This window comes from Pogona vitticeps, chromosome 10, assembly GCF_051106095.1.
Source record: "Pogona vitticeps strain Pit_001003342236 chromosome 10, PviZW2.1, whole genome shotgun sequence".
Taxonomy (NCBI): Eukaryota; Metazoa; Chordata; class Lepidosauria; order Squamata; family Agamidae; genus Pogona; species Pogona vitticeps.
Genome location: NC_135792.1, coordinates 1,493,557 through 1,515,410, shown reverse-complemented (window position 1 = coordinate 1,515,410; position 21,854 = coordinate 1,493,557). Strand labels below are relative to the sequence as shown.

Below are 21,854 nucleotides of genomic sequence, written 5' to 3'. Positions count from 1 at the left end.
TCCAGCAGATTCTTCTTTTCCCACAGGGGCCAACCTGATGCCTCTGGGAAGCACACCAGGAAGCACATGGATGCAGTAGCCCTCTCCCTCACCTTCACCCTCCCCAGCTCTAATACTTCAAGATGCACTGCTGCTGATCCTGGAGGCTCTGGCAGCTGGTGACTCCAGTTTCGGAGGTGTTGTGAATCCACATCAGGTTTTAATGTGTTTTCATGGGAACTATCCAGGGTCCTGAAGCCCATGTTCCATATAGGTTCCAGCCTACTGGATAATTGATGTGGAACAAAACCTGGAGTGGATCCACAGTTTCTCTGGAATGGAGCCACCAGTGCCTGGAGATCAGCTACAGCCACCATGGCTACTAGGCATTGCCTCTTCCTCCCGAGCATGAGTTGAGATAATATTCACATGTTAAAAAAAGTAGAGGCAGGCAAAATTCCTCTTGCTTTTCTTTTTCCCTACAGTCAAAAAACAGTTCTCAGAGCGATGTTGGTTCAGTGGGTTATATTCCACATATGTGCACTGATCTAAGGTTTGTTTGCTCAGAAATAAATCCCACCCATTGCTTTCCTGAATTTGAACAGCCGCCTTTCCTGCTGAACGGTTTCAGGCCATGAGGCAGAAGATCTGTTTTGCTGGGTCATTTCTGCCTTTTCTCTGGATGCTCCTGGGGAAAAATGGCCTTCTTTCCCAAGAAGGGAGACCCGTTACCCCCTTTCCACTCTGTCAGGACAAACCGGCAAAACCAAGAGAGTGGCGCCCTAGAAGGGGTGCCGGAGATTCCAGACAGTGGGGATGCAAGCACGCAGAGAGGGGTAGAGGGTGGCAGGAAGGGCAGGGGAAGCCCATCCTTGTGCGGCTGTCTGTTCACCGTGATTGTGCACTACTATGTATAACGTGACCCGTGGCTTGCCTTTAAATCCTTCGGCAGCTCATCAACCATAACCTCTCTTATTGCCCTTTATCGTTTTGCTAGAGATGTTTTTGCAACTCTGAAAAAAAGGATTTCTAGGATTACGGGGGGGGGGGGAGAGAAACTCACACACTACTTCCTTGCTGTGGTGTATGGCCAGAAGCCATGTGTCCCTCTCCCTTTTGTTCCTAATAATTGGGTGTGGTAGATATTGGCCCCATATTTATTCATTTTCATTTGCCCTTCATTTGTCTTTTTCTGACATCTTTCTTTCCCTCCCCTATTATTTGCACTTCTAGGATGGAAAGGGGGGGGGGATGACCCCAAATTCTTGGCTTTAAAAAGTTTGTGCTGGGTCCCCACTGAGGGAGAAAGGCAGGGATAACAATCCAATCCATGAAATCAGTAAGCAAGTCTCGGCGGCCCCACTTGGCCGGCGACCCAACCTCAGCCCACCAAGAAAGGAAGGGTCCCTGTTAAGGACAATCCGTCGCCCCTCTACGAATCCCCCTCTCCTCCGTGCTGCGGCTCTGTGGCCCTTAGAGGAGTTCTCAGGACTCCACTGGACTCTTAATTCCCTGGCAGGGTCTGTGGGCTGTTCGCCAACCAACCAGCCCTTCCCGTCTCTGCAACAGAGCCAAACAGAAGGCAGGCACTCCCCTGGTGTTCTGGGGCGGCTAACTCAGATCTGCCTTAGCCAGCAGAGCAGATAATGAGGCACGTGTTTCAAACTTTCCCCAACAAGATCCTCCTGGAAGGATCCTGGTTCGCTGGAACAGATGCAGCGTCTACCTTCTTATGGGCCGTTCTTCACCCTCCCCATGTCACTCAAGGAGAGGAAGAAACAGCCGCCCCATATCCTTGGGAGTGTGGTAAACTCAGTGGAAAGATACCTGACTGGTTAGAAAGGGTCTCCAGCCAAAAGCCTGGCACCATTTCAGACACCAACTGCTATCTGAAACGCAGGATGGCAGTCCAGAAATGAGAGCAGCAAACCTACATTTGCTGGGTTCAGGCTGGCAGCCTCTGAGATGGTTAGTGTGGCAGTTGAACCAGGTACCCCGTCCGGGGTTGCACCCTTGCAACTTTGTCCATCTGAGTCTGGGTCTTTGAGACTGTGGGGGGAGGTGTTTCAAAAAGGGCAAAGGGCTAAAACCCCTGGCTAGTGAAAGGAGACCCACTGTGTCCATGGGATTTACATCAGTGTTGATTTGTTATTCAGCCAATGATATATTGCTTTTGCTCCAACTGGGACTAGCCATTGGATTTGGTCCAGGGTATGTAGGGGTCACCGTGTCCATACCAGGCGACAGGAGAACTGCAACCTGTTCTTTCTTTCTTTCTTTCTCTTTCTTTCTTTCTTTCTTTCTTTCTCTTTCTTTCTTTCTTTCTTTCTTTCTTTCTTTCTTTCTTTTTCTCTCTCTTTCTTTCTTTCTTTCTACCCACCCATGTGCAGAGGGGCCACCCACAAATGTTCAAAAGACCAATTGCATAGAATTTTGGGGAGGGCCTTTTCTGCTCCTTTCCCCCCACCCTCGCCCCCACCCCCCCACCCCTGCCAGCCGACAAATGCTAGAAAGGGGGAGAGCCCTGGTGCTCGACAGCAATAGATTTATTACGTATTCCAAAACATAAAAATAGACACAGACCAGTAAAAAATAAAGACCGGGGACCTCAAAGTTATCAAAGTCATGGAGAGAAGAATGGGCGCTAACTCATAAGAAGAGGGGGGAGGAGAAGGGGAGAGGAGGTGAAATGTTTAAATACTGGACTTTTAAGTCGTTTTGGAACCCTTGGGTCAGAAGCAACTAGAAGCTGGTCGTCTAGAACTTGGCAGATGAGTAGCAGAGACAGAGATGGTGGTGAGCTACGGGGCTGCATCGATGCGCCCAGCGCCGGCCATGCCCGGATCTTTCACTTGGCACCCTGGGCTTCCGACTCTTCCTCATCATCTTCGTACATCTCTCCTTCCTCCTCGGCCGTGGCGTCCTGGTACTGCTGGTATTCCGAGACCAGGTCGTTCATGTTGCTCTCGGCTTCGGTGAACTCCATCTCGTCCATGCCCTCGCCCGTGTACCAGTGGAGGAAAGCTTTGCGCCGGAACATGGCCGTGAACTGCTCCGAGATGCGTTTGAAGAGTTCCTGGATGGCCGTGCTGTTGCCGATGAAGGTGGAAGACATCTTCAGGCCCCTGGGCGGGATGTCGCACACCGCCACCTTGACATTGTTGGGGATCCACTCCACGAAATAGCTGCTGTTCTTGCTCTGGATAGCCAGCATCTGCTCGTCCACCTCCTTCATGGACATGCGCCCTCGGAAGACGGTGGCCACCGTCAGGTAGCGGCCGTGGCGGGGGTCGCAGGCCGCCATCATGTTCTTGGCATCAAACATCTGTTGGGTGAGTTCGGGCACCGTGAGGGCTCGGTACTGCTGGCTCCCACGAGCCGTCAAGGGGGCAAAGCCAGGCATGAAGAAATGGAGGCGAGGGAAGGGCACCATGTTGACGGCCAGCTTGCGCAGGTCGGCGTTGAGCTGCCCGGGGAATCTCAGGGAGGTGGTCACGCCGCTCATGGTGGCGGAAACGAGGTGGTTGAGGTCCCCGTAGGTGGGGGTGGCCAGCTTGAGGGTCCGGAAGCAGATGTCGTAAAGGGCCTCGTTGTCAATGCAGTAGGTCTCGTCCGTGTTCTCCACCAGCTGGTGAATGGACAAGGTGGCGTTGTACGGCTCCACCACCGTGTCGGACACTTTGGGAGAAGGCACCACGCTGAAAGTGTTCATGATCCGGTCGGGGTATTCTTCACGGACTTTGCTAATAAGGAGGGTCCCCATGCCCGACCCCGTGCCTCCACCTAGAGAGTGGGTGAGCTGGAAACCCTGCAGACAATCGCAATTCTCACATTCTTTTCTCACCACATCCAGGACAGAATCGACCAGCTCGGCACCTTCGGTGTAATGACCCTTGGCCCAGTTGTTCCCAGCGCCGCTTTGACCTGTGAAGGGAGAGACACGGACCTCTTTTGGCTTGGCAACCCACCCTGCTGGGCTACCATGCCTTTCCCTGGCCCCAGCTCTCAAGGGGCATTCCTTAACCCAGGTGGCACAACGTTCATAGCTCTTTCACCAAATGGGTAAGAACAGAACCAGAGAAGTCTTGAAGCTGGTTACTTTGGGGCCAACGAGTATTCAAAGTTCCCTGAAGCTCTTTTCATTTCCTAAAATAAAAACAGATCCTAAAGGAAGGGCTTTCCCACCTCAATCCCGCCTGCGACTCCTGGAGGAACACCAGGTGGTTTCAACGGTGCAGTAAGGATGAGCGATGTTCCCCAGGAGAAGGGGATCGAACGCTCTGGTTTCCTCTGTGGGTGAAATGCATGTTCTCTGCTCCACTTCGTATCGGGGGAAAGCCCCTAAATCTGAAGCTATGCAAAGTTCTGGAGCTCCAGAGGAACCCCAGCCTCCTCCTGTTTTGAAGAGCAACCAGCCTTTCTCCTAAGTAAGGAGAAGAAAACAAGGGCTAGCAGCTCGACCGTGGGGGACGCGTTTAAAGCACATTAAGGAGGATTTCAAATTTTCCCCATCCCCATCACCCCCATCTCTTTTCTGCGCTTGATTCCCAACAGCTCAAACGTCTTAAAGCCTGCCAAGGCTGGAGCCCAATCTGAGAAATGGTGGTGTCATTTCCTGGCTGCAGAATGAAACGCAACTCTAGGGAGGAGAGGGAGCCTAACCGGGGGGCAAAAAAAGCAAGAAAAGCCGTACCAAATATGAAGTTGTCTGGCCTGAAGAGATGCCCAAAGGCACCGGAACGAACGCTGTCCATGGTGCCAGGCTCCAAGTCCACCAGGATCGCTCGGGGGACATATTTGTGAGCTGGAAGAATCATGAAAGTTCAGAAGAGAATCCGTGAGAAGGATCCCTTTGGGAAGGAGGTTAAGCAACGCCCAGGATCTGGCCGGAGCTTCATCTCACCCGCGGCCCCATCATTTCCCTTCCTTGTACCTGCTTCATAGGAGCCCCCCCCTCCTCCAGGCCACAAGGAAGCACCGTCACCTTCACAGGAGGTTTGCCCTGCTGGATGACCCAAACAATCCTCCCCCCCACCAAGTCACATGAAAGCAGAGCTGAGAACAGTTGCTTGTTTTGCATGATAAAGTCCCAGAATCCCCTAGGAGCCTGGCTCGGCCTTCTGGGCGGTGGTGTTCCAAAAAGTAAGTTTCTGAGCTTTGCACAAGACTCGGGGCACCGTGAGGGTGAACCTCTCAAGACTCCTTCCTCCATAAGCCTCTATCTCCATTAGCAAGGCTATGCTGGAAAGATGCCCTGCAGAAGAAGTTCCTGGACAGGATTGCCCCCCCCCCTCCTGCAAACAGGACTTTTCCTCATCTCCATCCAGGTAATTCCTAAGGGGGGTTGGTATTTTGGATCTGCAGACCTGCATCTCCAGAGAGGAGGAGGCCAGTGTTCAGAGATATTTTAGGGTTGTGGCGTGACCAGCAGAGAACTGAGGGTGTGTGGGTGGGGTGGGGGTGGGGAAATGAAAAAACAACACTCTGCCCCACAACAAAGTGACCTCTCCAATGGCAGTGCAAACAGGCAAGCTGGCCACACAGGGCTACCTCCTCACGGCCGGTCTTGTTAAATGCAGAGAAAGCAGAAGCTGCCACCCTGGATGCCATTGCGAGGGGTCTGAGGGAGCCTTCCCGATTCTAGCATTCTCTAGATAGGTGGGACTTCAACACCCATTACCCCCATTCATTGGGGATGACAGTGGCTTGCCATCCTAGCCATCTCGCTAGCTAAGCTGGAGGTCCATTCTTATGGATGGTCCCCAAAGGATGGTAACAGCTCTCCTGTGTGATTTCCAGGAAGGATCTCATTTCTCAGCACAAGATGCCAGCCATCCGGACAGAGAAGTAGGGTCTGGCTCATGGGGAGAACTTACAGGAGGCTTCGTTGTAGTAGACGCTGATCCTTTCCAGCTGTAGGTCAGAGTCACCAACATAATTCCCACTGGGGTCTATACCGTGCTCATCGCTGATTACCTCCCAGAACTGAGGAAAGGAAGGAAAAGAAGGAAAGGAGGAAGGAAAAGGAAAGGAAGGAAGGAAAGGAAGGAAAAGAAAGAAAGAAAGAAAGCCAATCAATTAACAATTCAATCAGTAGAGGTATATTATTTTACACACTAGGCGACTGGAAAGTGGAAACAAAAGCTGGAACTTGTTCCTGTCCTCTTGGGTTCCTCAGACAAGCCAGAAGAGATAGAGAGAGAGAGAGAGCACCAAGTAGCACCAGGAGCAAGGACAGAAATGTCTTATAAAGATCAATGAAGGTGGTATCCCATAATAACACTTGACAATGACATTCTCTCCTTTCCCCCCAGTTCCTTCTTTGAATAAATCATCAAACGACCTCTCAGTCAATCTGCTTGAAAAAGGGCCCGGGATGTATACACAGGTCCCCGACAACCATCTCATCCTGCAGTCATGTTCTCCTTGACCGTTCCAGGCCTCTAGCCTTGGTGCTGAAACAGCAGCCTCCCATTAGGCTGAAGGTCCCGGGTGCTGGCTTGGGTAAGAGACAGGCAGCCGGAGCTGGATTTTGGCTCGGATCCTGAGACTTTAGCTGGCTGGAGGTATAAGAGCCTCTGGGCCGGCTCTGCCAAGCCCACTGCAGTGAGCTGCAACACTTCGCCAAGGCGACAAAGGTAGCGAAGGACCAACCAGGCGAGAGGGCACGGTTTGGAACCCAGCAATTATGCCACCTTTGAAATATGATACAGGAAAGCGGAAAGATCTGTGCTGAGTCATCTCGCAGAGGAGTAAAGCACATGACTTCCCTTTGCCAGTCCTTGGTGCAAATTTGTGATCAACAGCAGTGTGGAAGCTGCAGGATGGGAGCTGTGTGTGCGCCAGAGAGAGAGAGACGGGAAGGGCAACCCTGTTCCCTTTTAGATCCAGGTTCCCTTTTACCCCTCCGCTGTGCAGCAAACGTTTCCTGTAAACAAAGGCTCAATGGCATTCGTGGCGATGGAAAAGTGGGCTTCTTCGGATGGGAGGTTTTAATGGACTGAAGGTCTTGCTTTTCTGGAGAGGCAGTGAGGATGGGAGCAAAAGCTCCCTCTCTCCCCCAGGAATCTGACCTGGTCCCTTTAAATTCCACTTGAGAGGGGGAGGGGGAGAGATAAGGCATGTCCTTGGTTCTAAAAATCTCCAGCGGAGAGGGCTTTAATTAAGAGAGAGAACTCCCAGCACTAAGAGGACAAATTAGAAATGATGGCAAGGTCAGGAGGACCGTGAGCACAATGACACGGCCCACATGCTCCACAGCTGATCCTCCCCAGCATGAGTTACAGACTGGCCTCCATTAGGAGAGTACCGTACCAACATTTTTCTAGAAATGAAGGTTCACAGTGACATGAACCTTGTGGAAATAATTCACCCTTTCTTGTTTCAATATTCCAGGCTTTGAATGGAGAAAAGAGTCTTTTTAGACTATGATTTCCTGGAAGCCCCAAGCCTGCATAATTTGGAGATGATGGGCATTGTAGTCCAACACTTTCCTCTCCAGAGCTCGCTGCTAGCTTCTCAAACCCCACCCGGCTGGGAACAAGCAGGGTGCAGTAGAAGCTTTGAACCCAAAAAGGATAAACATGGGACAATGATCCTTAGATCATATGATAGTTCAGTGAGTCGGGTACCTTTTTACAAAGCCAGAGGTGTTGGGCGTTTGAGCCTTCAGCAGTGTGCCTTCTGGGACAAGAGCCAGCCTTTGTAGCCTTGGGCAAGCTGCACAGCCCCAGGGTGCCCCCAGAAGAAGGGGGCGGTATGCCCTCTCTGGGTATACCTAGAAAACCTTGCTAAAGTTTGCCGTCTGCTAGAATTAAATTGATGGCACATAATTATGAGTCAGCATCGGTTACAACTTGGAGGCAAAGGGACAAGCAGCCGCTTTTCCAAGGCCCACCTGGCTCAGTTCTGAGGGGGAAGGGACGTCCGAGGAACCCCAGAGCACAACTAAACAAATCGCTAATCTCGAGACAGAAAGAAAGCAGAAGTCTTCATGGGGGGGGGGGGGAGAAGCCTGTCAGGGCTTTCAAGAAAGCAGTAAAATATGCTCGGGGGGGGGGGGAATACTGCAGAATCCAACATTGTAGAACATCCAAGAGAGTTTAAATGGTGTTTTAACAACACAAGCAACTCTTAAATATTTTCGGTACAGACAAGGAGTCCCAAGAATTAGGCTGCCATACAAAGGCCAGCCTTGAGCCTACACAGATCAGGTTACCGTGACAGAAACCCTGAGTTTGCAATGAATTATTCACCAAAATTAGCATATGCATGAGACTGGCTTTGATAAGTCCATCTAGAAAGCTAAATCTCTCTCCCCCCCCCCCAGCACTGCCTGGATCACCACCATAGATTGGCTTCCAAAGATTCTGGTGCATCTTGAGTCAGGCAGCCCAAGAGGGTGAATCATGGAGGGGGGGGGAGAGCCTTTAATGGAGGGATCAGGTCATTCTTCCTTGCCCTGGGAACTCGAGTTCCAGTGGAAAATGATCCTGTTTCCTCTGTAAAAGACCGAGATTCTCAAGGTTCTTCACAGTGTTTGGTGCCAAACAGTATAACGTGGGGGGGGGGGCAGGGCGGGGAGAGAACGGAAGCTTTTTGGGTGCAGAGGGGAAGCAAACCCATTGTGTCCTGTGCCCCCCCCCCCCCCGGAAGGCACCATGCAATCGGAAGTCATGAGATGGGAATTGGCTAATTTTCCAGCCTCATTATTTTGCTTCTTCAATAGCCTCCTGGCCATGGATGAGTGACAGGTGCTTTCCTCTCCTCCACCACCACTCCCCCCCCTCACCCTACAGGCAGCATAATGACCAGACTATTCCTTTGGGGATGGAAAAGATGGGGAGGAGGGGAGGGGGTGGTGGAAGTGCCCAGCCTCAGCTGCAGAAGAGCCCCAGAGAGCTGATTTGATTTCAGCCTGCAGCTCCTTGCAACCCCACCCCATGGGGATAGACCATTAAGTGGTGCGATCACACACTGCGGCGCTGGACCAGCCCCTCTTGATTCATTCGGAGCAGGCACAGATGTCCAGGTTGGGCGGAGGGCAGCTGGAAGGATGGGGTGGGGGGAGAAGGAGAGAAGCCGGGGGGGCGGGTTAGTGGGTTATTAGCTCTCTTTGTGGCTGGCCGAATTGCCACCAGTCTCTCTTGCCTGCTTGGGAGGGGGGGGGGAAACCCCTGGGAGATTTCTCTCCTATACTAAACAAGAGTAAGGGAGACCCTTTCAAAGCCCAGGGCTCTTCACTCTTGGCTGCCTCTGCAAAAGTAAATGCCTGACTTCCTCTCGCAGCTGTTTTTCACCTGTCAGACAGGTTCTACACAGGAGGGAGTCCTGGGTCTTCCAGCCCTCTGAGGGGGCCTTGGACAGCCCCTGACCTCTGCATCAGCCAGGGAGAGACCTCTGTGGTGAAAGGCTGGGGGAGTCCAGGAAGAGGTGGGGATATCCTGGATGACTCCAGGCTGTTTTTTTTTTTTAAAAAATCTAATCCAAAGAAAATATCTTTTTATAGGAAGAGAAAGGCTGAGAGGTGGGCCCTGAGCCGCCTCCCCCTCTCCTCAGCTCCCTCCAGGGGCCTGGGTGGCAGGACAAAGACCTCGGCCCCACCCAGCTCTGCAGAGAGAGGATGCTGGAATGGTGCCCCAACGGGGTGGGGGGCTGAAGGGGAAAGAAAAGGAGCCACTGCCCCCCCTCCTTGAGGCAAGGAGAGAAACAGCCCAAAGGAAGGGCTGGGGGGGGCGCGGGGGGGCGGTTCAGGTATGGCCTCCTTCTGCCTGGTGAGCTCGCCAAGGTCACCTCTAGGAGAAGCAAGGTCAGGGCAGAAGGGAGGGGCTTCTTTGTTCTGGGGGCACCTGGAGGCCATTCCCATGGCCTGGGTGGGGCTGCCCCCCTCGCCTGGGTGGGTGCCGAGAGGAGAGGCTGGGAGGAAAGAGGGGAGAGACTCCCCCTCCTCTCCTCTCCTTTGTCTCCGCAAAGGGACGGCCCCAAGAGCCATCGTAACAACAGCTGCCGTGCCCCCTCTCCAGCAAGGGTACCGGCTGGTTGGGGGGTGTATGCCAAGGTCCGGGGGCTGGTGCTGGGTCCGGTCTCCGTCTGACCCTGGCCTGGGCCCCCCCTCCCCAGGAGCGGCCACACCCCTCGTACAGGAGGGCGTGGCAGCTGCCCCTTCTTCGCCAGGGACCGGGCCCTTTCTTCTCCTCCCCAGGCAGGAGGCTCTCTGCCCCGCAACCCCCGCAGGGCGGCTCGTGTCCCCCCCCTCCCCAAGAGCCCCTCACAAAGAGGAGCCCACGCCCCGGCTTGAGGCCGAGGCCCGGCCTGCCACTTTGCCCGACAGCTGAGAGGCTGCCCTGCCCGGCGGGAGTGTGTGTGTGGGGGGGTCGGCCTGGGGACCTTCAGCCCCTCCAGGCGGGTTCCCCCCCCCCCCGCATCCCGCGCCTCCGGGAGCGGAGAGGCTGCGCGGGGCGCCCGGCGTCCTCCCGGGCATCTCTGCCCGCCTTACCTTGGCTCCGATCTGGTTGCCGCACTGGCCCGCCTGGATGTGGACGATCTCCCTCATGCTGGGGCGGCGGCGGGCGCTGCGGGGGCGATGGCGAGCTGGAAGGGTCGGCGGGCAAGTAGGGCGGCGGCGGCAAAGGCGGGCGGAGGCGTCCGGGCGGCTGCCGGCGGGTTTTATGGGCGCCGCGGGGCCGGGCCGGTGACGTCAGCGCCGGCGAGCCGGCCAATCAGCGGCCGCCGCCTGCAAAGTACTGCAACATCCCTGCAGCATCAGCACCGGCATCCGCGCATCCCTCGGCGGCGGCGGCGGCCAAGCCAACCGGCGGGCGGGCGGGCGGGCAAGCGGGGGGGGGGGCGCGCGACTGCGCCGCCTTCGCTCTGTGCAGTCCAGCCAGGACCGGGTTGAGCAGGCCCTGGGGGTGTGTGTGTGTGTTCCCGTACAGCCATGCCAGGGGCCCAGCGGACAGAGGGCGGCTGCTGCCAACCAACCTGCTGAGGAGTGGGTGGGTGGGTTTGTGGGCCCCTCATCCTAGGGAAGCCTGGCCGGCCAGCTGGCCTGGAAGGGTGAGCGCGTGCAACCTTCTCCTGCGCCCATCCCGGGCCGCCCCACTGAGGTGGATGGAGGGTAGTGGCAACCCTCCCCCCCCCAGGTTTTTCGACAAGGGGGGGAACCTTTTCTTTTTTAACCACCACAAAGATGATGCTACAACAAAAGGCGGCGCGGGGGGGAGGACCCAGCGGTGAGCCACGCCTTATGAGCCTGAGGTGGCCGGACGTCCAAAGGAGAGCGGAGTGCCCCCCCCCCCCGGGGCCAGGCGGGGAGTGCCCGTCTTTCCCTGCCGGGGAACCGGTCGACCCGCCTCCTCTTCTGGGGACGGGGCTCGTTGGCCATCCCCTTGATCCCTGGCCCCTGGGAGGCCTCCGAACAAAGACGGCCCCTCCCTCGTCCCCGCGCTTAAGTTAAGTCGCAGGAACTGGAGGGAGACGCCAGGCTGTGGGTTCAGGACGCCGTGGCTTGTCCGGCTCGCTCGTTTTCTTTTAGCCAGTCGGACGGGAAGGCAGGCGAAGAAGAACATCGCTGAGCCGACTCGCGGGGGCGTGGTGGTGTTTGGGGGGGGGGGGAAGGCGTCCTGCTCCGGGCTCACGCCGGCCTTCCATCCAGCGCCTGGCATCCTGCCGGCGGATTTCTCGCAAGGGCTCCCTAGCCCAGCCGGCTGGTCTTGGGGCGAGGCGTTGAGGCCAGCCCGGATCCCCGCGGCCCAGAGAGAGGCGCCCGGCCTGACTCCGCAGCCCTTGGACGGCCGGGCTGGTCGGCCAACTCCCTGCGTGTGATTTCCCTCTGGGTCGGGGCGCGGGGGGCACTTCGGGGGCGCACGCCAGGGTTGGGCATTCCTTAAAGGCCCCGAGCCTTGGCAGCCCCGGCACGGTGTGTGTTTGTGAGCGTGAGGGACGGGGGGGGGGTGCAGTGGAACAAAAGCCCTCCTCCTTCTCCCCAGCTGTGCATGAAAAAAAGAGAAAGGGGTGGGCAGGGGAGAGACAGGCAGGGACACACCCGCGCCTCTCCTTTGTTCAGCCCCCTGCATCAGGAAGGGGCTCCAGTCCCAGGGAGGGGCCCCGGGCTGCGTTCCCTGCCCCCCCCATTCCCACCCACCTTCTTTTGTGTCTGCCTGGCTGCCAGCCCCGGTAGGCGCGCGCGAGAGGCAGAACAAAGAGGCCGGCCCTCCTCGCAGGATCGGCCTCCCGTCGCACCGGGGAGGGAGAAGCCGGCGCGTCCCCCCCACCCCCAAGTGAAGCCCGGCCTGGGGCGCGTCTCTTGCGGGAGGGGGGCGAGAGCGGCTGGTGCCTCTGAGCCAGCAAAAAAAAATAAAGAGCCGGCGCCCAGCGCCCCTGGCTTGCCCGGGAAGGGAAGCCAACCGGCCACCTTGCCTAGGTCATCCTAGTGACAGCCCTTCCTTCCTTTACCGGGAACAGCTGAAGGGCAGAGGAAGGCCAGCCTCCGGTTCTCTCCTCTTTCCACCTCAGGAGGAGCCTGTTGTCGCCCAAAATCAAGAAACTCAAGGAGTCCCCGGAGAAGCAGGGCTTTGAGAACAGGCGTTTTCTGGGCAGAGCGGGGGGGGGGGGGCCCAGCAGAGCAACCCTCAGTCTTAAACTCCTGCAGTTTAGTCGCCCTGGTTTGCTTTACTGGGTTTTGGTACCTTGTGCTAAAATGAATGAAATTATTCATAAGTGGGAAAAGAGGGAAAGAGTTTAGGAAGAAAAGAAGAATTGTGCCGGGGGGGGGGGGGGAAATAGAGGACAAGGAAGAGCAAAAAGTGACCTTGAGCAGTACCTGTGTCTCACATTCAAGACAATGTCAGAAAGAGAAAACTACCCGGCTTTATATTACATTTCTTTTTACCCTTATTTGTTTCTTCTCAAAACTCAGCCCCACTCTTTGTGAAGCCCTCTCTGCCCAGGCAGCAGCACCGCCCCCCCCCCGCCCACCCCAGTCCATGTATTTCCTTCCTCCGGCCCCTTTTGTGGTCAAAATGTGACTCAGCTGCAGGAGAGAATAAACCCTCTTCTGCCAATCCTGCCCCTGACTGGGGATGCCAGTCTCTCTCCTGGCTCTGCCACCTTGCGAGTGATGGCATCCTTGGGCCAAGGCAGGCGGGTTCCCAAAAAGGGAAGAACCCTCTGAGCTCACTCCGCATCCGGGCAAGCAGCGGAGTTCCCACAAAGCTGGTGGCCATCGCCCGCCCCTGGGAAGCATCCAGAGACAAGCTTCCTCTTGGCGGCATGGAAGAGACATGGAACAGCCACCAGGAAGGAGAGGCACCGGATGTGGCACAGTGGCAGGAAGGCCCGGCCTGGGAAAGAGGAGCTGCTCAGCAGCCAAAGAGGCAGAGAGGCTCTCAGACGAGACGTGGAGCAACTGATGCGGCGAAGAAGGAATGGGGCTCATCAAGGGCCTCCAGGGTTCCCGACTCAACTGGGAACTGCCAGAGGCTGGACACGAGTCCTTCTCCCTGCAAAAGTGGGACTCCTTCCTGGAGCGAGACCATCTTTCTCTGCTGGAGGAGAACACGCCACGAGCAGGCGGAGGAGATGGAAAAGCGCTGCTGTCTCTCCTTCCGGCTGGGAGAGGGTGCCGGGACCCCAAAGGATTCCCTGCATGCCTGTTGCTGGTACACAGGGAGAATCCACAGCACCTGAGTGGCTTCTTATGTGGCTGCTCGGCCAAGGAGCCAGGGAGCCTATGGAGAGCATTTCCTGCCAAGCCATTAGCCACAGGAATGCCCCAGCCTGGCAGAATCTAGGCAGAATGCCCCCCTCCCCCAAGCAACTTTCTCCTTGAATGAACTGTTTGGTAGATACGTGGGGTCCAAATATGTATGTGCAGTGGGGGGGGTGTCCTGTGTGTGGATAATTGCCACCTTTACGGGGCATCTTTTGCCTCTGGGGGAATTTTGGTGGCTTTCCCCCTCCCATTCTGGGGTCTTGCTAGAGCGCCCCGGCCAGAGATGGAGGGTCAGATATTTTCATTGACTACAACCCCCAGTGTCCACCAAAGATTCCAGAAATCATACCGAACACTCCCTCTCTGGCAGCCCCTGTCTCCACGAAATAAATTGCACTTCTCACTTTCTTTGTGAGTTTCTTTGTGCTTCCAAGAATGAACGGCAGCCTCCCCCAAACCCAGGGTCCTCCGGATGAGTCTGACTACACCTCCCATCATCCTTTGCCAACACAGGCATCAAGCATAAGGAAATAGCTCAACACAACTAGGGGGCACGAGAACAGCAGATCTGTGACTCAGGCATAATCGACAGCAAATTATACTTGAGAGGTTTGTGAGGGATGTCTGGAATAAAAGTTGTTAAATGTTCTCAGCGTTCTGTCTTTGTGATCACGTGTGCATGTAGCAGAGAGAAATGAATTTGCTTTTTCCGCCTCCTACTCTGCCCTTACTCCACCCACCGTTCAGAGCATGGGGTGTACAGAGTTTGATCTATATGCTCAACAGAACTCAGCTTTATTATGCAGAAATATTTCAAATGAACAACTTAATATATACAAAAGTCAAACAGAAGGATCGTTCTAATATTCCTGTCATCCTGTGGAGTGGGTCCAAGCACCTCCATGTTGTGGAGCCAAAATTTTTCTGCCTATTCCTCCCCCCCGCCCCATTTTTAGCTCTCTTCAGGAAACATCATCCTCACGGCTAGTCCTCTCACGAAACCCTTAAGCATGGAAAAACCTTTGTCAACCTCATTCACTCCATTGGTCATCTCTTTCCTGTAGGGTGTTAGCATTCTCAGTGGGCTTGCATTTGTAAGGCTGGCCTTGTGAAGGGTTCAAATGTCTGCCCCAAGCAGATTTTAAATGTCCTTGGGGGGGGGGGGAAAGTCTCATAAAGGGGTTTGAACCAGAACCAGCAGAGTCAGGGGTCTAGACAGAAACCCAGTTCAATGGACAGAAAACCACCAAAAATGAGATGATTCTGGTTGCCAAGACAAGGAGGAACCAGAGTTTGATTCCATACTTTTTTGGCTGGTGCTCCATGGTCTCAAGAACAAGCCATGTCCATCAACCTCTGTGCTACTGTTGTTGTTTAGTTGTTAAGTCGTGTCCAACTCTTCATGACCCTATGGACCAGAGCATGAGAGGCCCTCCTGTCTTCCACTGCCTCCCGGACGTTGGTCAAATTCATGTTGGTCGCTTCAATGACACTGTCCATCCATCTCCTCCTCTGTCATCCCCTTCTCCTCTTGCCTTCACACTTTCCCAACATCAGGGTCTTTTCCAGGGAGTCTTCTCTTCCCATGAGATGGCCAGAGTATTGGAGCCTCAGCTTCAGGATCTGTCCTTCAGGATCTGTCCTTCAGGATCTGTCCTTCAGGACCCACCCCCATTTCCCCGTCTTCTGCCCAATATAGATTGAAAAGTCTTTACACAGTAACCAACATTTCAAGCTTGACACACAGGAGTTTGCCAGGACAAACTTTGTGGAGTGGCAGCCTATAGCACAATTAGAAGTTGGAAGTAACTAGTTACAGGCAACATCATTACTAGTTACTCTGGGGCAAGAAAGGTGTAAAAAATTACATTTTGAAAGTATTGTATTGAAAAGGATAAAAGATATTTCAGTTAACTTAACTAGGAATGTTTCTGAGTTCCTTTCCTGTTTTCAAGGAGCCACATTTTGGAGGCCTTTCGACAGAAAAGTTCCCTTTTCAGTCCTGATAAATCCCCAACCCAAGAAAGCAATATAATGAAAACATCAGCAGCAGCACAAGTGATGAAGCAAATTATGTCCCCAACACTACGACAACTAGTAACAAGTGATTTCGTCCCATACATGCCGCAACCAGGGACAGGAACGAATTCCTTTTGAAAAGTAACTTTCCAAGTTGTGAGGTGATGGCAGACCAGCACAATGGCAAGGTCATCCATTGCTACCTGGAAATCAACCCACCCACCCCCCAATACCCCGGCTCAGTGGAGCTTCCTTCTGGCCGCAAAGATTTGCCATTGTAACACACACATGCCCCCCGTGACAAGTGTTACCTTTGGCCAGCTGAAACACAGCCTTGTTTTATCGACGCAAGCCATCTTGCAGGAAAACGTTCCTTCAAAAAAGGGGAAAGTCTCCAGGCTCCGCAGGATGAACTTCCTTGCCCGGTAACACAGTGAAACTTAAAACCTTCCTCATCGCTCCACCCTGTTCCATTCTCCTGAGCAAGAAAGACCCTCCGTTATCCTGGTTCTCCATCACTGGTTGTCCGCACCTCTCGCTTTGAGGAAGAGGAGAAGCCCAGAACAACTCTGGCCACTGCCTGGCGTTTCCCATGCATCACGTCTGCAGTTTTCAAAGTGAGTGAGACAAATCCATGGGGAAAGAGACGCTGTCTCTAAACGCCAACTAGTCCGTGAGGGCTGCTTGGAGCCATGAAAGGCAAGACACTGGATGCCCTTTCTGGGGGAGCAGTGGCAAGCAGAATGGGCCAGCATAGTCAATCTGTCCTACTAGGTCTCACAAAGGCGCTTGGTGAACAGGATAGTGGCTGGTCCAAAGGCAGCTGGGAAACACAAGAGCAGCCTGTCTTTGCCACAAAGGGTTCCTTGCTTCAGGCGGGTGGGATGTGCAGCTTTGCCAACCTCTTCTGAGTCGCTCTGCCTACCTGACTGACTGCCCACCAGGAGATGCTGAACTCCAGCCGGCTGCTTTGGCCCCTCCAAGAAAGGTGGTTAGCCCAGCAATGGCCCAGATGCTTCAAGGACACCCCCATTCCCCACCAGCCTCTCTTCCCTCCCTTTACCAAAAACACATCACCACCTCTTTCAAAGTTTTCCGGAGCTCCTGGCTCCTGAAGGCGTAGATGATGGGGTCCACCACCGAGTTGCAAATGACCAGGATGAGGTAGAGACTGAAGTAACTGAAGTAGCAGGTGCAGGCGGGCTGGCCGGGGCAGGTGATGATGAGTATCAGGTGGAGAAAGAACGGCCCCCAGCAAACGAAGAAGACGCCAAACAGGATGCTGAGGGTGATGGCTCCTTTCATGCTTGTGAACTGCATGGCACTCTGTTTCCTTTGCAAGCTCGAAATCTTGCGGGCGTGCCGGTGGGCCAGGGTGAACATGTGGATGTAGAGGGCCACCAAGAGGATGACCATGGAGAGGAAGAAGACGACCAAGCACAGGATGACCGTCGTGCTGTCGTAAGCGATGAAGATGGTGCTGGAGATGGTGCTGACCACCCAGACGGCGACAATGATGACAATGGCCCTCTGGAAAGTCATGATGTTGTGGTAGCGCAAAGCGTAGAAAATGGTGATGTAGCGGTCAACGGCGATGACGCCGAGGAAAGACAGTGAGGACATCAGAGAGCTGCAGATCAGCATGTCCATGATGTTATCCATCTTCCGCACCGAGGAGGAGTCCATGACCAACATCCCGTGTTCTAGGAGGAGCATAAAGATGGTCTCCACCACATTGCTGATGCTCACGAGCATGTCTGAAACTGCCAGGCAGCAAATAAAGTAGTACATGGGGGAATGTAGGTTCTGGTTCTTGAAAATGGCTGCCACCACCACCATGTTCTCCACGAAGCTCACAGCACCCAAGGTCAGGAAGAGTTCGTTGGGGATCACCACGGGCTGGCTGCCACAGAAGGTCACATTGGTCTTGTTGCTGACTGGCGCATCAGTGGTGGCGTTGGAAAAGTCAGGAGTCAGCCTCAGGGCAGAAGGCATGGTCATGGCGAGGACTCTGAGAGATTGTTACTGAGGGAGGGAAAACACACACACAGGCACGCCAAGAAGAACCACAGAGTTTGCAATGTGTGTTTTCTCCAAAGGGTTATGCCAGAAAGCAAGCACTGTAGGTCTGATGGCAAAAACTCGTCCGTTGACCGTGCCAGTCCTAAGACACACTTCCTCCTCGGGAACGGATCCGTCGGTCTTGAAATGAGTCCTTGAGAGAGGGATGCTTTATAGATGAAGGCTGAAGCCGGTTGATTCAGCAACATGCAGGTCTTGTTTCCCAAAGGGACCTCCTTGATTTAAAGACCCCCAAAGGTTCTCTGTTTTTGGATCGCCTTCTCCCGAATTGGGTTCCTCCTGCCCCTTCCCGTCGCTTCCCACTCTCTTCTCCCTCCGGAGTTTGGCCCCTTGGCCAGGAGGAGGAAGACTTTTGGCTGATGCCTCTTCTTCCTCAGTGAAGTGCTGCTCCAAAGTCCTTCTCGGCTTGACTTCTGATCGCAAAGCTGCTTTATTTTGTCCTGGCCCCCAAAGTAATTGATTAGCTGGCGTTCACAGCAAAGAAAGAACCCTTTATCTCCCTTACTTTTAAAGGAATCCACCCAGCTCCTCCTTCACTGGAGGGGTGGAGGAAGATCCGCATGATAGCAATCCAGGCGATGAGTGGCTTGATGGGCAGGGCAAAGTTATGAAACACTCCTTAAAGCTTGGGTGAGTTTTGCCTCTTCATTAGCACCCTGGTGGGGTTATGCCCTCCCCATGCCAAGTAAGGGGGTCCATTGCTCACCACCTCCGTCAGATTTTCGACGTGAAGAAACAGAATGCACACGGCAGGAGGGTATGTGTGCTGAGCCCAGCTGCCCAAAATATTACATGACTTCTACTGTGTTTGATGCATTTAATCCCCCCCCCCTTATGTGGGCAATTATTTCTAAGGATACCTTCGCCACTTTTTCAGTTACTGGGCAAACTCTTAACAGGCCCAGAGATATAGCTATTTGTAATGGAAATCAGTCTTTTATCCATGGACGCCAAAGTTTCGAAAAGTTACTTCTTTTGGATGTCATCTCCGAAAATCAAGGGTTTTGAGCGTTGTCGTTCAGCAAATAATTTCATGCTCCCCACTTTCGGTTCTGGTGCACATGCATGCCACATAACTGGAGCAGCACAGTGCCCACCCGGATTTAAAACTGCATGCTGCTCTAATATTTCAATGGCTTGCATAGGATGGCCACTTAAGGCTTCTGTGAATCTGGGACAGTGGCTACTCAGCCTATCCAGGTTAGAACACAGAACTTAATAGCAATGCCCATGGTTAATTAATCCTCACCCCCAAGAACACAAAAAGGTATTGGGCCACTTTCATCCGTGGATCATGTTGAATTCGGCACATGAGCAACGCTGAATCCGTGTACCACTGAGGAGTAGAACAGCCAAAGTCACCACTTCCATAGCCCCCCTCTGATGGGGAGGAGCAAAACCACAGATCCAACCCCACAAATCTGATGTTGAAGTTTGCCTCTTTCCCATCACGCCAGAATTTTAAATAATATTCTTTTTTTAAAAAAACACACACACACACAAAAATCCCTGGTCACTACAAGGTGCAATGTGTTTTTGCAGTGAAAATAAAAACATGAGACATTTGCCAAGAGGCTGGGTCCAGCAGCCCTCCGAGGCAGAGTTCGTGGTGACTCCCGTTTCAGGGGTGCTGTGAATCCGCTCCTGGTTTTAGTCTGCCTTTCACAGGAGCTATCAAAGATACTGAACCTATTTGGGGGAACATGGCTCAGAAACTTGGAAAGCTCCTTTAAAGGGCAGCGTCCAAACCTGGAGCGGATTCGCAGCACCCCTGAAATGGGAGTCACCAGCTGCAGCTGCTTCAAGTCCCAATGGTGGACCTATGTGGCTCCCAGACGTGTGGTGATTAGAGCGGGGGGGGGGGGTTAACGTAAGCAAGAGAGAGAGAGACCTTGTCTGTGTGCTGCCTTGGTTTATTCCATCTGGCCTCGATCCAAAGCATGGCTTGATTGGAAAGAGTCTCATGGTGGAACACCCAGTTGGCATGTAGAAGGCCTTACATCCAGCCCTCAGCATCCTTGGTTAAATGGCCGTGGGAACGATCCTTGTACGAGATCCCAGGGAGCTGCTGGTGAAGCCAGCCTTCTCGGTTCTGACCTGCGAGCAACACCTGCGCTTTGCTGAACATTTTAACTGACCCAGGCCAGCGGAATGTCCCAACGGTGCTTTTCCGATCCCTGTGGTTCAATGTTGACAGCTAGAGAGGAAAGCAGCATCAGCCACTCGCTGGCACTTCTCAAGCCCTTCCAGGCAGGTTTAGGTGGGTAAGTACCTCGGCAGAATATGCAGTGGAGGGTTTCGCTGTGGAGGCAAAACTTTGCTAGGACCAGCAGTTATGGTTTCGGCACGGGCAAGGAAAACAGAGAGGGAAAACAGTTAAGGAGAACGTGGATCAACCTGGCGTCCGCCCCCCCCCCCCCCGCTTGTCTTCTAGCACCAAGAAAGTGAAATCCAGCTAAACAGAATACAGGTGTTCCCTTCTTTCACTAACGTAAACCTCTTACGCTGAGTCAGACCTTGCCTGTTGCAAGCCACTCCTATCAGAGGTTCGTCATCGTCATACAAAAAGGTTCCATAATTAAGCCAACAATTAAAACCACTTGGAATGGCCAGGTTTCCGCTCTTCCTGTCCTCTGAGCAAGAGTCCTCTGAGCCAAGTTGCAAGAGTGTTTTCTGCGTTATCAATGAGGCCTTTGAGGCCCGAGCAACACGCTACCACTTCAAAGTGTGAACGGAACAGCGAGAGGCAGCCACGGGCCTCGGGAGTCCTGCTCACGCCCATTCTGGGTCACTTTGCCCCCGAGGAGGCCCTTCGGAGCACAGATGGCTCTGGAAGCTGCAAAATTTGCACCAAAAGCTGGGCTAGGGGGTTTCTCTGCTTCACCTGCGCTGGCAACAGGCTCCCTTTGGAACTGCCGGGGCCGAGCGGAAGTTCAGGAAGAGTTTCTGAAGTAGCATGCGGATTTTGCTTCCACTTCCGAGAGGGTGGGGAGGATACGACTCACGTCTGCCATGTCTTGCTGCCAGGATTCACCCACAGATGAATTTGCATGCTTAACACTGCAGTTATGAAATAAATTAAAAAATCAACTGTTATTGCTATAAATCTTGACTCAACTATTTTTATTTTTAGCACTTGAATAACATGCTATTTTGTCACGAGTCTATGAGCTCTCTCTGTCTGTCACAGTCTCCTTGTGAAGAGCTTTTTCCTGCTCATCCTCTGTGGAGTATCTTTTTTTGAAGTTGTCCAAACATTTTATGACCAGGTCTGATCTCTACACCCTACCGTCAGAGCTCATCAAGACGGTCTAAGGTGCTCAAAAGCTTTTCTCTAATTTTCTATCACTTCCTGAAGCAGCTTTTGGTGATAAAGTGATTCAGCGCTACAGCATCTTCTGCGTACTGTTCAGGTCTCCCAACCATGCAGAAAAGCCTTTAGTGAATTCATCTCCCCTTTCCAAAAAACACTGCCAAACCTAATACTGATTTCCTGTGTCATTTATAGGTTTCACTCCATCTTCAGCTAAGGAGGCAACAGGACTTGAACGCTTTTTTTAAAAAAAGTAAGACTTTGTCCCTATTTTCCAAAAAGCACAACTCCAATATATTCGCGAAGGCTGTTGTGGGTTTTTTGGGCTCTTTGGCTGTGTTCTGAAGGTTGTTCTTCCTAACGTTTCGCCAGTCTCTGTTGTTCGTAGGATTGACCCTCAAGAGACACTTACTCCTGTTGGAAATAAAGCTGTTTGCATGGTTCTGTTTAACCCTGTACTTGATTGCATGACACTCTAAATTCATCCGCTGTCAGCTGACACGTAGAACTGTCAGTATGAGGGAGAACAAATCTATTTTTGGAGAACAGCCTCCCCTAATTATGGCTTGGCTGTAACATCCCCGTGGCCATGCCCTTGCCTGACCTTCATGAAAACATCAAAATCCCCTTGAAGAAATAAAAAAAAAAACCTTGGGTTTTGTACCCATTGAAGGCTGGGGTGGGAGTCACGCGCTCTGCCCCGAGGAAGTATTCATTCCTTTACAGTGCTCGGATTCTTTGGCTCCTGGG

At 53.4% G+C, this 21,854-nt stretch overlaps 2 protein-coding genes across 2 annotated transcripts; both read right to left on the bottom strand.

Annotated features, from left to right (window-relative positions):
- Window positions 1-2,507: 2,507 nt before the first annotated feature.
- TUBB3 (tubulin beta 3 class III) lies at window positions 2,508-10,630 on the bottom strand. Its single transcript, XM_078380504.1, has 4 exons — window positions 10,475-10,630; window positions 5,856-5,964; window positions 4,673-4,783; window positions 2,508-3,903 (listed from the first exon to the last, which is right to left on the bottom strand). The coding sequence occupies exons 1-4, from the start codon at window positions 10,529-10,531 to the stop codon at window positions 2,828-2,830; spliced, it is 1,353 nt and encodes a 450-aa protein (XP_078236630.1). The 5' UTR covers window positions 10,532-10,630; the 3' UTR covers window positions 2,508-2,827.
- A 3,839-nt stretch (window positions 10,631-14,469) lies between these two features.
- On the bottom strand, window positions 14,470-19,561 carry MC1R (melanocortin 1 receptor). Its single transcript, XM_078380505.1, has one exon. It carries the CDS (start codon window positions 17,708-17,710, stop codon window positions 16,769-16,771), a length of 942 nt encoding a protein of 313 aa, XP_078236631.1. The 5' UTR covers window positions 17,711-19,561; the 3' UTR covers window positions 14,470-16,768.
- Between the last annotated feature and the right edge of the window lie 2,293 nt (window positions 19,562-21,854).